General features: G+C 33.9%; 1 protein-coding gene across 2 annotated transcripts in view; it reads right to left on the bottom strand.

The window, feature by feature from the left end:
- SBF2 (SET binding factor 2) overlaps positions 1-14,112 on the bottom strand; it is a 251,265-nt gene that overhangs the window by 113,364 nt on the left and 123,789 nt on the right. For both annotated transcript variants that reach the window (XM_084288403.1, XM_084288404.1), the window contains exons 7-10: positions 4,001-4,133; positions 2,308-2,416; positions 1,489-1,602; positions 803-880 (exon numbers count right to left, since the gene is read on the bottom strand). In XM_084288403.1, coding sequence (XP_084144529.1) covers positions 803-880; positions 1,489-1,602; positions 2,308-2,416; positions 4,001-4,133 — 434 coding nt within the window. The remainder of the gene's footprint in view (positions 1-802; positions 881-1,488; positions 1,603-2,307; positions 2,417-4,000; positions 4,134-14,112) is intronic.

The following is a 14,112-nucleotide window of genomic DNA, read 5'->3' as shown; positions in this document are numbered from 1 at the left end:
AATAACTAAATATCTATAAGATTCCATAAAGCTGTCCTTTGTGAATGTTTTTCTACATGTGTTGTCTGATCATTGTTATTCAATTTTTACATTATTTTTGTAAGGACTCACTTTACTGAGAGACATTCTAGGTTTGTTTGGGTCCAAGCTGCACTCTAGGATTTTAACACATTCCCTGACTTTTTGGACATCTTGAAAACATGGTTATTTCTTTCAGATTTAACAAAATTCATATTTCCATATAAAATGACATTAGTTTATAACTTCACTGTCCAAAATGAGATCTTAGCTGAATTCTGAAACTAGTCTAAGTGAAATTTGGATTACATTTTTGGATTTTAGTTTAGACTACCAACTCCAGTTCAATTCTACACACTTGCAGGCTAAAGCAAGAAGGATTACCAAATTATTAAATTGTCATGGCTTTGCAATTATTTTTAATCCAAGTTAACTAGACTTTAGTAAAAAAACAAAACAAAACAAAACAACAACTTTTTTTTTAAATTATAGACAATTGTTTATCATTTCATTTAGGTTGAAGTTCATCAAAGCCAAAAGCAGTATTAAAAAACCATGGAATTCATTTTCCAATATTTTCAAATATAAAATACCTATCATTATTAGATATCAGAATGCTGCTACAGAGCAGAATGCAAAGTCCTATGCCAATTCTTTGCTCTACCAATAATACTGTAAAGGATATGGAAACGAAAACACAAAGGCAAAATTCTTTAAAGAAATTTAGTCTAAAATTTCAAGGGTTTTTTGTTTAAGGAAGTCAGACATAACATAGAAATCTTACCAGCATTTTTGCGTGTGATAAAGCTGTTCGTGGGGGAGGGAATGCATAATCTGCTGTTTCCAAATCAGGATGCAAAACCTAGAGAATTTTTAAAATAATTTTTCCCCTCATTTTGCTGAGGCAAGAACAATTTATTTTTTCTGCTTTCTCAAAATAATATTTACTGATAGTAAATACTTCAAATAATCAATTGAGATAAATTATAAAGACTTAATGGAAATAAAGGTGGGGTTAATTTATCAAATTCATGTTTCTACATGTAAGCTAGTTACCAAAACCCCTATTACAGTCAATGAACCTAATTAACACAGTAAAAAGTTGTGTTTTTTTTTTTCCTAGACAGAAAACTCAACAGCTTTCTTGGGTAATTCCTCATCGATCACTTTCAGATATTAATAAAGAGGCATTAGAGAAATAAACTTTAAGAATTTTGAATGTACTATTAGGAAAATCACTACCTTGCTCTTAAATAGGGAAAAAACTTCCTTTAGTAGTAAATTAAATTACTGATGATGTTAACTGTAACTTCAGATCATAAATTATTCTGAAAGGAGGAGTGTTGGCATGTATCATAGTTTTAAATCTCACATTTCCAGTGTGTTTGAAAGCAACTGAATACCGAAATTCTATTTTCTTGCTTTTGAAAGAGGTGAGAGAATAGAAAATGGTTTTCTATCAAAACATACTAGAGAAAGTGCCATTTGAGTCTGATGTAGCAGTGGCTCTGGGAGCTGAGAGAGATGAATACATTCAGGAATTTTAATTGTGCCTCCGTCCAGGTCTGCAATGATTACATCTAACTGTAAAGGACAAAAATATTAGTGGTTGTGCTGCAAGCATTATCCTGTGAGCATGGTTTAAAAACACAACAGTTGAAATTTCATGACCTGCACATAAATTAACATAAACAAATTAAAACAGTATGAACTTTAATGTATAGAATACTTTTGTAAAAGGAAATGCTCTAAATACTTCAAATGACTGAACATGGCTGTGAAAAATGAATGGGAACCCAACTCCTTCTTGATGTTCCAGGTCTGTGTTCAGTGATTTGGGATATTGAATTCTCTGTTTTCAAAAAGACACAATGATGACAACTGTAAGTAAAATTACATGTTTCTAGGAACCTCTGTAACCCTGCTTCAGGTTCTGAAATATGTATTTAAAAGTACAAATAAAATAACATAATTGGGAATAAATTTGAAAATGCCAAAAATTATTTGTTCGTATTTATGGCTGACATGACAAAGCTGGAAATAGATCCATTCCTTCCCATCCTGCACTGGAATCAAATAATTTCCTTTTTCTGCTTTATAGACTTAAAATATTTATAGAAGAATTAATGATTTTCCTTTTTTCCTCATCGGTCTTATCAAGCCTTCTACAGTAATATTTTAAAAGTATATGAATGGTTCATATGAACATCTCTGAAGTATGGAAATTCCCTGCAACTAAACATCCTAGGTAATTCTGTGACTATGAATATTCTAGGTAGACATACTTACAAGTTCATGAATGTCATTACGAAAGACAGAATGTACACCAATTATGAAAGGCGTTGGTGAGCTGAGAACTTCCAATAGCTGTGCAGGAAGAATTGGAATATAGGGATAACTGTGAAAAGAATAAATAAAATAAAATAAAATAAAATAAAGTAAAATAAAAAAAGCTTCTGACTATTCCTGTGCATAGCACAACTTATATTTTTTTCAATCTTCCTGCTGCAAATTAAATTTACTATAAACAACTTTTTCTTTTTTTTAAGACAAAAGATGAAATACCTCTTTATAAAGTACCTGTTAAAGGAATATCTGAGATGTAAACTTAGAAACTATTATAGTGTCTACATTTTCTTATAAAAAAAAAGTATTTTGAAAAATAAAAATCAATTTATATTTGTAATGTTTATGTTATACAGATATTCATCCACAACTTTCAGGTAACTAGGGACATTAAGGTTGTGTATAATACTTTCATTTTTCAAAGCGCAGCTAGTTTTTGGAGAGAAAGCTACAATTCATCCTTTCATAAAATATTAATAAGAAATCTCAAGATGAAATTGTTCACTTTGATACTGAAGTAGCAGCTACATGTTATATGAAGAAACATTTCAGATATTGTTTACTTGATTAAAGTTGTCAATTTGAAAAAAATAAGTCTTTTCATCAGAGCAACATTAAAATCTGGATCTCAATAAATGCATTTTCAACTCCTAACTGATAATTATGATCAAAAATTTACATTCATTACTACTCCATCATATAAGCAAACATATTCCAAAACTACTTTCCATTTTTTTATTTCTTACTCTATAATCAAAGTATGTCCACCCAGGAAATATTTTAAACAAATAAAAGATGCTACTAAAGTACAAGCTTCTTTTAAAACAGATGAGTGAGAATTACATGTCTTTTTGCTTAAAATCCAAATGATTTGACATTAAGTTTTCCATTTCAAAAAGCTGGACTCAGTTACGACTTTTTAGAGAAGATCAACTTGTTGATTTAAATTCGTGCTCTGGTGGACATTTGTCAATGACTTAAAACTGTGTTACAAGTTAATACAGATGTTATCTTAGAAACAAAGAATCTTTCAGGTTATAAAGGGCCTCAGGAGATCATTCAGTCCAACCTTCTGCTCAAAGCAGAGTCAAGACTGAATAAAGACCAAGTTGTCCTGGGCTTTGTCCAGTTGGGTCCTGAAAACCTACAGGGACAGAGTTTCCACAGTCTTCCACTCTGTTCCAGTGCTTAGTTATCATCACAATAAAACATGGTTTCCCTGCATCCAGTCAGAAACCTATCCCTCTGCTATTTCAGTTTATGACCACAGTCTCTCATGCTCCTGGCACGCACTGCCTCTTACTTATTGGCACACTGCTATTAGGTCTTGTCCAAATGCTCCCTTTTCCAGGCATTTACTCATCAATTACCACTATCAAGTCTTACCATATGACTGATGCTGTAAGTAGGGTTCTATTGTATTTATAGGTAGGATGTTTCTCCTTTTGTTGTTTCCACTGTCTTAACACAACCAGATTTTCACTGATGCAGTGTACAGCTTAGGACTTTTAGATCTGATTGTGAAAAAACTCGGCTTATTTGAATAAACACAGCACAACTTTTGTTAAGGAGAACGAAATATGAGTTATAAATATAAAACAAGTCAAAGAGTTCAGAGATTTACAGCTCAACTCACCTATATTTGAGGGGAAACATCAAAGACTCCAGAGCCCTACAGGCGTCACTAAGCCTCTGAAAACTTGCAGAGTGAAAGAGAACCTTATTTTCTGTAAGCACGGCACAGAATAAGCTGAGTACATTTTGGATTCCTTTAAAAAAAAAAAAAGAAAAAAAAAAGAAAAAAAAAGAAAAAAATATAACAACTTGCCAAAACAAGACACAAAACTACATTAAAATGTAACCATTTTCTGAAGGAATTTTCAAAAGAATGTGTAAATGCACAAATCGCCAACCACCAAGTTTTTCTACCTTTCCTCTAATTAGCGTAGCTTCCTTTCTATTTCTCAGGTTGCTAAAACACCATCTGAATATATTTCATATACTTCTACATTTACAATATATTATAACTCCCTTTCAACACCACTTTCAAGAACTTCATCCTCTCAGCAACACTTCATAATGACTTCAAACAGTACTATGTGCATCTTCTGCACAGCCTCCTCTGTATCTAGAACTCAACTGTGGTCACTGATCCATGCTTAACTTCTAAACCTTGAGATCAAGTCCATGAAAATAAATCATACTGCAGAGCTCAAAGACAAAAAAGAGACAGATTTCCTAGTAAACACACTCACACTATCTGTGAAGAGCACTGTGACTGTGGAGTCACAAGGTTAAAAAAGGGCAGTAAGAGTGTGCATGTCATTTTGAAGGATATGTTAAAGAGCTGACTGCTTAAACAAGCCCCACTAGTTTTAGAGTAAGACAGGCGAATCAGATGATGTTTTTGTTTGTTTGTTTGTTAAAAAAAAAAATATATATATATATATATATAACTTTTCTAGGAGATAAAGCCCTATGCTCAGAGGGAAAATCAAAAATATATTTCCTTTAAAACAAAAGTTCCATCCTGAGAAACAGACATGCCTGAGATATGCCACAATTTATGAAATTTCCTGCAATATTCTGGAATGTATGATGGTTCCCTGAAGATATAGCTTGTGTTATCAGTATTACCTTAACAAAACTACTGCTTATCCTAAAACAATCTTCCCAATATGAAGTGACTACTAAGAGCCACCACAGTCATATTATAATTAACACTTCATTTTGCTTCAGTAATTTTTATTTCATGTTTTGCCAATTTTTTTCCTCTTTGACATTTAAATTTTGCTTCCTATAAAGGACAAGGATTCAGAGGGTTCTTGAGAAAAAGACTCAGTTCTTAGGAGGAAAAAGTCAATAACATAAAAGCTTGTGATTTCTAACTCTGTTCTCCAGGAATCTTAATAGCCGCTTCATGAAATCAAGGCAGAGATATGAGACAACTCGAGGATGGGAGTCACGGAAAAGCTTACCAAATTACTGTTGCAAATACTATTGCCTTTAGCAGCATAAATAATGCTGTGCTAGTATAAATCACACTCCTTTGCAATACATGATGTAATGACAGGGTTCAAGGAAAATCAAGTCTGCTTATGTGAATCAAACACCACTTCCCAGCAAATGGTTAGAAGTTAACTTGAAACAGGGTCCTTTCTTGTATGCAAGCATGTATAGATTTGTACTCCAAGTTAGAAACTGTTGCCTGTACAACACAAATACTCACTTTTGGTGAATATAAGCTTTTGGTACAACTTTGGTAATTATCTCAAAAAGCCTCTTACAGTTCAAATATCCATAACTAAAAGATTATTGCAAGAGGTGGTTTTCCACTCTGTACATCTTAAAATTGCAATCTAGGCTGGGAGTTATAAAAACACTGAACATGACAGTTATAAAACATTTTCTGCATATTATTGACTACACAACTGTGTATTTTACAAAAAAATAAAAACATTCACTTAATGAAAGCATTCAACAGGAGAATCAACCTTTTTTCTTGCAATGTGACATTCTCTCATTGTGGATTGTAATGATTCAAGAGTCTAGAAGAAATATCTTAATTCTAATACTTTTAAAAGTCATAACATTTATCCAGGATCAACATCATTCACTTGAGATCTCTTCTAAATGTAGGATTCCTCATCAAATATCAAAACAATACATGGTTCTAAATAGTACGTAACAATTGAACACTTAAAATTATATATATATATAAATATTTTACTAACAAAATGCGTAAATGAAGTGGAAGTCAGGATTATTTGTTTATGTACAAGGACACCTGCAAGAACTTCTTGGCATCTGAAAATTGGTCTTTTTAAAAAGGTACACATATAGTCTTATTTCTAGTGCCAGAACAAAATATTACAATTAAATTTGAAGTGTTATGGTTAAATTTATTTCTTGTCCTATTAAAAGCAAAACTGAGAACACATTCGCAGTATAGCATGAGATCACAGGTCTCCTAGAGACTAATAAAATGACATGCTATTGTATATCTAATACAGATAATCTTCATGCTCTTCTATAACATAAACCTGCGTATCTGTTAGACTTTTATTTTTATCACTGTAAGAAATGGGTTTTGGCAAGTGTCTTCAATTTACAGAAAATTCTGGACATCTAGTACATATACTTTTTTTTTATTTCTGATTTTTTGAGATGGTTTATTTTAAGAACCAAGTTCATATATACTATATTAAGACAGATCAAAACTCAGCATTTATCTTCAGTTACTCAACTTTTCTACTTAATAGAGTATGATCTTGATAACCTGAAAAATAAGGTCTTAGTTTCCATAAAATAAACAAACAAAAAAGATACAGCAACAACAGGTTTGTCATCTGAATTCAACTACAGCCCTTCCTTCCTCCCCTGGTTTTCTTGAAGGACAAAGTGACAATACTCAAAAAACAACACTTACTAGAGTAAAAAAGGAAGAAAAAAAAGCAAGCAAGCAACATTCTTTTTTTTTTTTTTTAATATATATATATATTATTAAGCAGTGAGGACTGTATATGAGGCTTTCATAACTTCACTAGGGAAATTAGTCTGGCTTTGCTGTATATTAGCAGCTGTAGATAAAGATGTAGTCTGCACTTCACAAAGGCATTTCACATTGTAGCTTAATCAACGCCAGTATGATCTGACATTTAAGATGACTATTTTTAGCTGTTGCCTCCCCTGTATGAACTTGATGCCATGCATAAGAGTATTTACTGCAAATATAGTTTTTATTACATTCCATTAGCTGCCCTCTCAACTGTTAAGTGCTTTCTCACTGGCCACGGAAGACAAATTTGAAATGTTTGCTGTGATGCAAATGCAGCAGCTGTAGCCCCAGCTTTGCTGAGTTAGACAGACGCACCATTTTATCTACAGAACTTGTGATGATAACCAAAATTGAAAGCATCTCTATCACATACCAGCAGGTTCTGTAAGGAGTAACAGGAAAAAGACAGGACACTGGGGAAGATCCAACTGTGAGTTTGAAAAGGGACAAATGAAAGCTGTCACCAAAGCAAGGAGACAGGCTGGCAGCAGGAAGGAGTGCTCACTGCCCAACACACGGGAAGGGATAGGAGGCATTTTCACTCCATTTTGGTGGACCTCGTGGAATGTCTGTAGTCCTTGAAATAAGTGGCTAAAAGCATGTGTGAAACGTGTATAAATATTGCTGCCACACAACCAGTCGTTGGCTGAACTCCCTCCCCGATGACCCAGCGGGGGAGGACAGAAGGGCAGCACGCAGGGCACAGACACTGGCGCACCCTCTCTGTGAGGCTTGACAAAAGCCGGATGCAGGCGAGAAGCATGGGAGCAACGTGCACCCGTTACCTAATGAAACTGGCAGGACTTGAAGGCATCCTCAGGTTCAGCCTGAGCCTGGGATTTCAATGGTTTCAGTCTCCATCTCAAAGTTATTTCTAAATTCTCTCAGCCGTTTATGGCATCCCGAAAGCATGAAAAGCAGAAAGTCACCTCTCTAAAACTGACCGCATTTCAGCGGAAGCAGACAAAAGAGACCTGAAACTTGACTTTTAGAGTCCTAGGAATCTCGTGTGCTTACATTTGAAAACAAAATTATTTTCATTTTAGAAAGCTACCTCCAATACAAATGAATATTCGTAGTGAGAGTATTTGATTTGTACTATCCATATATAAATCAAGAAATGTCTTGTAGGAAATAACAATACAATGCAAATAAACAACAAGGAATAGCCATGGTTATTTCTTCAGTTATAGTTCGCAAAAGCTAGATTTAAGGGAGAACGTTGTTGGCTTTTCCCCTTTCCTTTCCTGAGTGAAAGCATCATAGCCTAAAGAACATGAAACTTATACCAAAGGAGATATTCTAAAACCTTTTCTGTTTTGTGTTTGCATAGTAGAAGCACTCTTCTCTTGAGAAACTCAGCACCAATACCAACCAACTTCTTGACAGCTGGCTACTCTGTTTGGAGTCACGCTTGGGATAGTGAAATCCAGGTTAACCACTTATACTGACCAACTTGAACAGCCCAGAGAGTCCAGAGAGGTGCTCTTATACCAGCAGCTTTTTTTTTTTTTTTTAAATACTCTGTATATAACATAGAAGAATATAAATAAGTGTTCAGGATAGACATCTAAGCTGGTATTTTCTTATTTTCACTAATTAACTTGATGCAAAATTATTTCTCCACACATACTTTCTTTTTCAGACATACTTTTTTGCAAGAATAAAAGTGATATGATTGTGAAAGAAATTTACATCTGACAGAATCAAATTACACATAGAAAGATTTTTCATTACTCTCCTGTTTTAAACCATTTAAATAATTGATTAAATTATCTGGCCAAGCCAACAAGGTATTATTTCAAGCCAAGAATGTTATTTACTGAAAACAAACAGTCCAGAATAACAGCCTGAGTCCAGTTTCCTCATGCTATAAGACAGAATCTTGCCTGTTTGTAACCTTGAACTGCACACTGGTCTTTAGACTCCACACTACATCCGATGCTAATTTGTCAGGGCATAAATAGACAACATGAAAAACAACAAACAAGTTGGTTTTTACAGATTACTCTTTTGCAGTTACGGACAGACATGCATCCTGTAAAATATTATACATATGCTGGAAATTTTTGAATAGAGGCTTCCTGACCTTCACTCTTTTCAAGTATTTAAAGAATCTGTAATTTGTTCTAAATTATCTGACATCCTACATCAACAAATGTATCATTCTGCTGCTTCCTGTTGTTGTAGAATTTAAGTATTTATTTAAGTACAATTAAAAAAGTGTACTTGACAAACGATTAACCGTCTTCTGTATTGCATGAAATCAAAATATTGTCACTAACATCTTCAGACTTTTTTAAAGAGTTATAAACACAAGATTTGGATTTTATATTCAACTCAACTAGTTGAATACATTATTATGCCAATATGCCACTCTTGAATTACTGTACACAAGAAAAAGCTTAACAGACAAAATAATCCATAATTTAGCCAGACTAATCCAGGAAATGGGTCTACAAAGACTGCAAAGCCTCTCTGAAAGGACAGCAGAGATTGCATAGCACAAGTTCTGTGCCAGGCAGCGTCACTCTCTAAAGGTAAATGGCAAACAAAATAAAGAAAAACTACAAAACTCTTTTCATTTTTATTTTTAGAAGTAACTGCAAAGCACTGCTAATGAATGAATTACATGCTTAGCTAATAAGTAAGTGGCAGCAATTGTACTCAATACTCATATAGGTAATCCTTGCCAAAATGCATTTGTTCACCCAATCAAAAAATTAGACCTTATCTACAATCAACTACAAACAGTTTTTAAAGAAGTGTTATGTCGTTCAGTTCAGCACCAATTTACATTTAGCAAATTATGCTGTTCTCTTAGAGTAGGACTGCACTCCATACTGCATGATTAAATGACAGCCAGACTTGCTCGCAAATGGGGAGCAACCTAGCTGTACCAGCACAGGGTTTTGTGAGGGTTAATTTATCCTACTGTCTGGCTGGGTAACACGGAAAATGTGTGTCAGACAAGTGCCCCAAGAGATTAATTTATTTGGACTTTGTCAGACTAAGGAGGAAGAGAAGCAGTTTCAAAAGCACAGAGCCTTCAGCTAAAACTCCCTCAAAGAATGGAACACTTCACAAAAAGTTTTCTTACTCATTTCTAAGCACACAGAAGCAAACAGTGGGTGTGACACACAGTACCAAAATCAAAACACATTTTTAGAAAGAAAGTTTGGATTTTGGAATGGAAGCGAAGGTAATTTAGTATCCAAACCACAAATGTTGCATGTTCTTTATAAAAAGCAGAGCAAGACAAAGACTTCTCTGCAAAGCAGTCTTCACGGAGGGTGGGAAACGGGAAGGCACAGGAGGAACATACAGAAAGATTATGGTATAAATACCAAAAAGGCCAACTGATCATTCAACACTGTATCAAAGAGACTGAAAATGGGTATAACAAAAAGGCCTTTTCAGCTGACACATAAATATTCCTACCACTATTGCTCCCTCCAAGTCTGACAAAATTGTGTTCTGTCTACACGGATATAAGCAAATGGTTGCCATCCAAACTCAAATATTATGCAAGCATGAAAAAACAGGGCTCAAACCTGGGAAGACACATAGCTATGTCTGTCATTTGCATGTTGATAACACTTTGTTATTATCAATTTCATTAAGTCCCTCTGCAGACCTGCTTAAAAGAGGAACAAATGCCCCTTGGATTTCTTGAGCCTTCAAACACAAATCTGACTATACACTGAGCAAGCATGAGCTGCATATATATATTTTTTTTTTCCAGAAGTGACGATGCAGCTAAAGACAATTAATGACAAAATATTTGGAGAACAAGGTCTTCATCTCTGAAAGACAGAAGTGCAAAACCATTTCATATGCATAGTTTTAAAGCTATACATAACCAAAACAAGACTTAAGATAAGCTCAAGATTTATGGCAGTGTTGAGTAGTTCTCTCAATAAAGCAGAACAGACAATGGAAGGTAAAACAGGTAAAATAACCAGGAAGGTAAAATAATGCTTGAAGCATATATTGAAAGTATTCACTTTGCAGAGAGGTAAATGCCAAATTTATATGACAAATCATTTTGAATTGTACAAATGTAACCCATATTACCAATGAAGGTTTGCAACTGATTGTATGCCTGATTGTCTGTCTCATATAGACAGATTTAATAGGTGCTGGGTTTCTATTTCATTATTTTTATTTTACCGAACACATACCAAAACCAATTCCTGTAAAGAATAAATGCCAACAGAATGTCAGTCAAAGCAGGTTTGCATAGAAAATTAAACTTAGAGCTGTTAAGGGAAAGGTATTATTTAAGGTTTCTTTCACCTACAGGGAAGGTAACAAAGAATATTTCTCTAATATGAAGCTGTTAACTAGTAAATTAGAACTTTTTTTTTCCTTTCACTGACTGTTCATATATGCATACATTATCATTTGAGTAATATTCTGTTTTGCTGAAATATGATTTAATTCATTTTCACGTCTCATCTTCTGCTTGCTTACTTATCTAGTAAGATACCTAAAACAGAAAGCTATTTGGTTTTGACATTTATCCCATACATACCTAGCCCCGAGAAAGATGCAAGTAGAGGTACACAGTAACCCTGTACGAACCTAACATCAGTGTACAGAATTTCTTTATTACTCTCACAGGCCCAGACTCAACGAACCAAAACACACTGAAAGAATTTTGTAAAAGAATTTTGAGTGGACTAGGATAACAGACACACACTAATGAACTAAAATGTTGTCTGAATCCCCTAAATAGAGGAGAAGTATCCATTTACTCCATTGGGAGCAAATGGATACCCATAATTTGACTGTATTCATTTAAAACAAAAAATGTCTTTTGACAAAACAAAGCAGAGAGCAAGCAATAATACCATGAAGATCCTTAGAAAGAAAATATCTAAGAATGAGAAGAGTATTGTCATTCCTGAACTATACACAGGAAAAATGGTCAAGGATACATAAGAAACTGCAAACATATCTGTTTCCTGTCTAAGGACTACAAAGTCTTTCTCAAGGGACAAAACTACTGCAGCCCTACATTAATGGAATCAAAGAAATGCAAAGACAGCAAGACCAGAGGTGGCTGATCAGGATGTTCTCTTAAAGCCATCTTCAGACACTGCTGGTTGATACCCATGAAGCATAAAACCACAGGTAGTCTTGTTAAGAAAAAGAAAACTGCAGAACACTATAACAAGGAAAAGTGAATAAGTCTCTTTAGTTTCTTAAGTATCTGGATTTTCTGCAAAATGTTTAGAAATAAAAAAACAACACAAACTTTGTGAAATCCTCTGAGATTTTCCAACCTCCTGCGATACCGATATCTCAGCACAAATGACAACTAAATAGCTAGCAATTCTTCAGCAGTAAACAAGGGATGAATGTTCTTGTTAGTCTTAAGTGTATTCATCACATGTGCTATAAATCTATGCACACACCAGTTTAGGATAGTTAACTAGACTGTATTCTGGTGCATGACACGTCTGCTCCTTACGTTCTAGCAGAATGAAGGAAACTTCATAGCATGTGCAACTCCCCTTGCCAAAACAACAGTGAAAAGTATGATGTGTGGGATGCACACTGATCTATTTGAAAGAAACCTGCAGGTATCAGGAGCTATGTTGCAAAATTGTCTGTGTGGGGAGGCAAAAAAAAAGCAAACACTAATCAGCCTGGGTCCTCAAGAAGAGAGTATCAGACAGACGAGAAGGTTTTGTGTTACAGCATGGGGCTTCACAATAGCTAGATATAAAGAACTATGTACTGCTAAACAATTTGAAAGATTTTAGAATTGGGTAACAATACATCCACCACAGAGAGTAAGAAGCAGCAGAAAGAGAAACGTTTGCTCATCCTGCTATGTTCTTCCTCAACAGAAACATATGAAATGAGAGAGCTTACATGCCCTGATACATACCACTGAGGAAAGAACTGCAATCCTTTAACACACCAGTGCCTTAATGTTTGATAAGTACGGCAAACATTTTCTTTTTTATGAAGTATTTTCACAGTACAGCATGAAAAGCTCGGTTTGTATTTCCATTTTAATTAAACTAAACTATACTGGATGAAAATACATTTCTGTAGTTAACTATTTTCCTGATGGCAACTGTCAGAAGTTAAAATAATCAACCACTGCTTTCTTTTATCGTAGTTGATATTAAAAAATCATTAAATTCAGTAAGACTTGTGAAAAGGCAAATTTTCTTACTATACAAATGAATGTAAGTGTTGTTTTTCTTACATCATAATCATCGACTAGTGACTTAACTTAGATTTAGTTTCACGTTTGTTTTCATTTTGCACTAGCAGCTGGTTATCTGGCAATCAAAAGACCTTATGTGGTGGTGATGTTGAGTAAATTAATGAACGAAGGAATGAGGAAGTAACTGAAAAAGTAAAAAAGACTTATCACCTATTAGGTTTTATTTCTACACGATGTCAAAAATATAACTAGATTTAAAAACAGTATGTTGAAAAAGAAATTGAGCCTGTAACCATGCCAGGATAACAGAAGAGAATGCAGGTATGAAGGCATGCAGAGCTATCATTGTTATCAACCAGAGTGATCCTCAGTGGAGTTAAGAACTTAAATAGTTTCAGAAGAGTCTTACTGAATCGATATTATACAAATATATATAGATATAATATATAAACATATATATACACACATATATATAATACTGATATCTACATATTTCAGATTTAAATATACCATGTACTTATTAAAAAAACACAACTGTATTAGCAAAAGTTTAAGCATGATATTACAAGAAAAAATATATGGAATGAAATTCCTCTAGAATTGCTTTTTTTCTCTTCTTTTTAGTACAAGTATTACCACTAAATTTTTGAAATTTAAATATCGTATCATTTTAAGTGCTATAAAATTTGCTATGCAATAATGAAAAAAACTATTTCTGCATTCATATCAGTAAAAATAGAAAGACAAGTAATCTGTTCTGAGTACGATCTGTTTCAGTTTTTTCTATAAGCAAAAATAAGCTTCTTTTACCTGTATAACTATTTGTTTATTTATTAGACCTTTGCTTTTTGGAATTTACATTTTTCTAATCTCTGGGAAACCTTTATCTGTTTTCATTTTTCATTTTTCCAGGAGGCATCTTCTAAAGTTCTACTCTCAGTAGAAAAAATGTTAGTTACTCTCTTCTCATATACCTCAAAGGACATTTTCATTTAACAAT

Source organism: Netta rufina, assembly GCF_964035555.1.
Source record: "Netta rufina genome assembly, chromosome: 5".
In the NCBI taxonomy this organism is placed as follows: Eukaryota; Metazoa; Chordata; class Aves; order Anseriformes; family Anatidae; genus Netta; species Netta rufina.
This window is presented reverse-complemented; position numbering and strand designations above follow the sequence as displayed.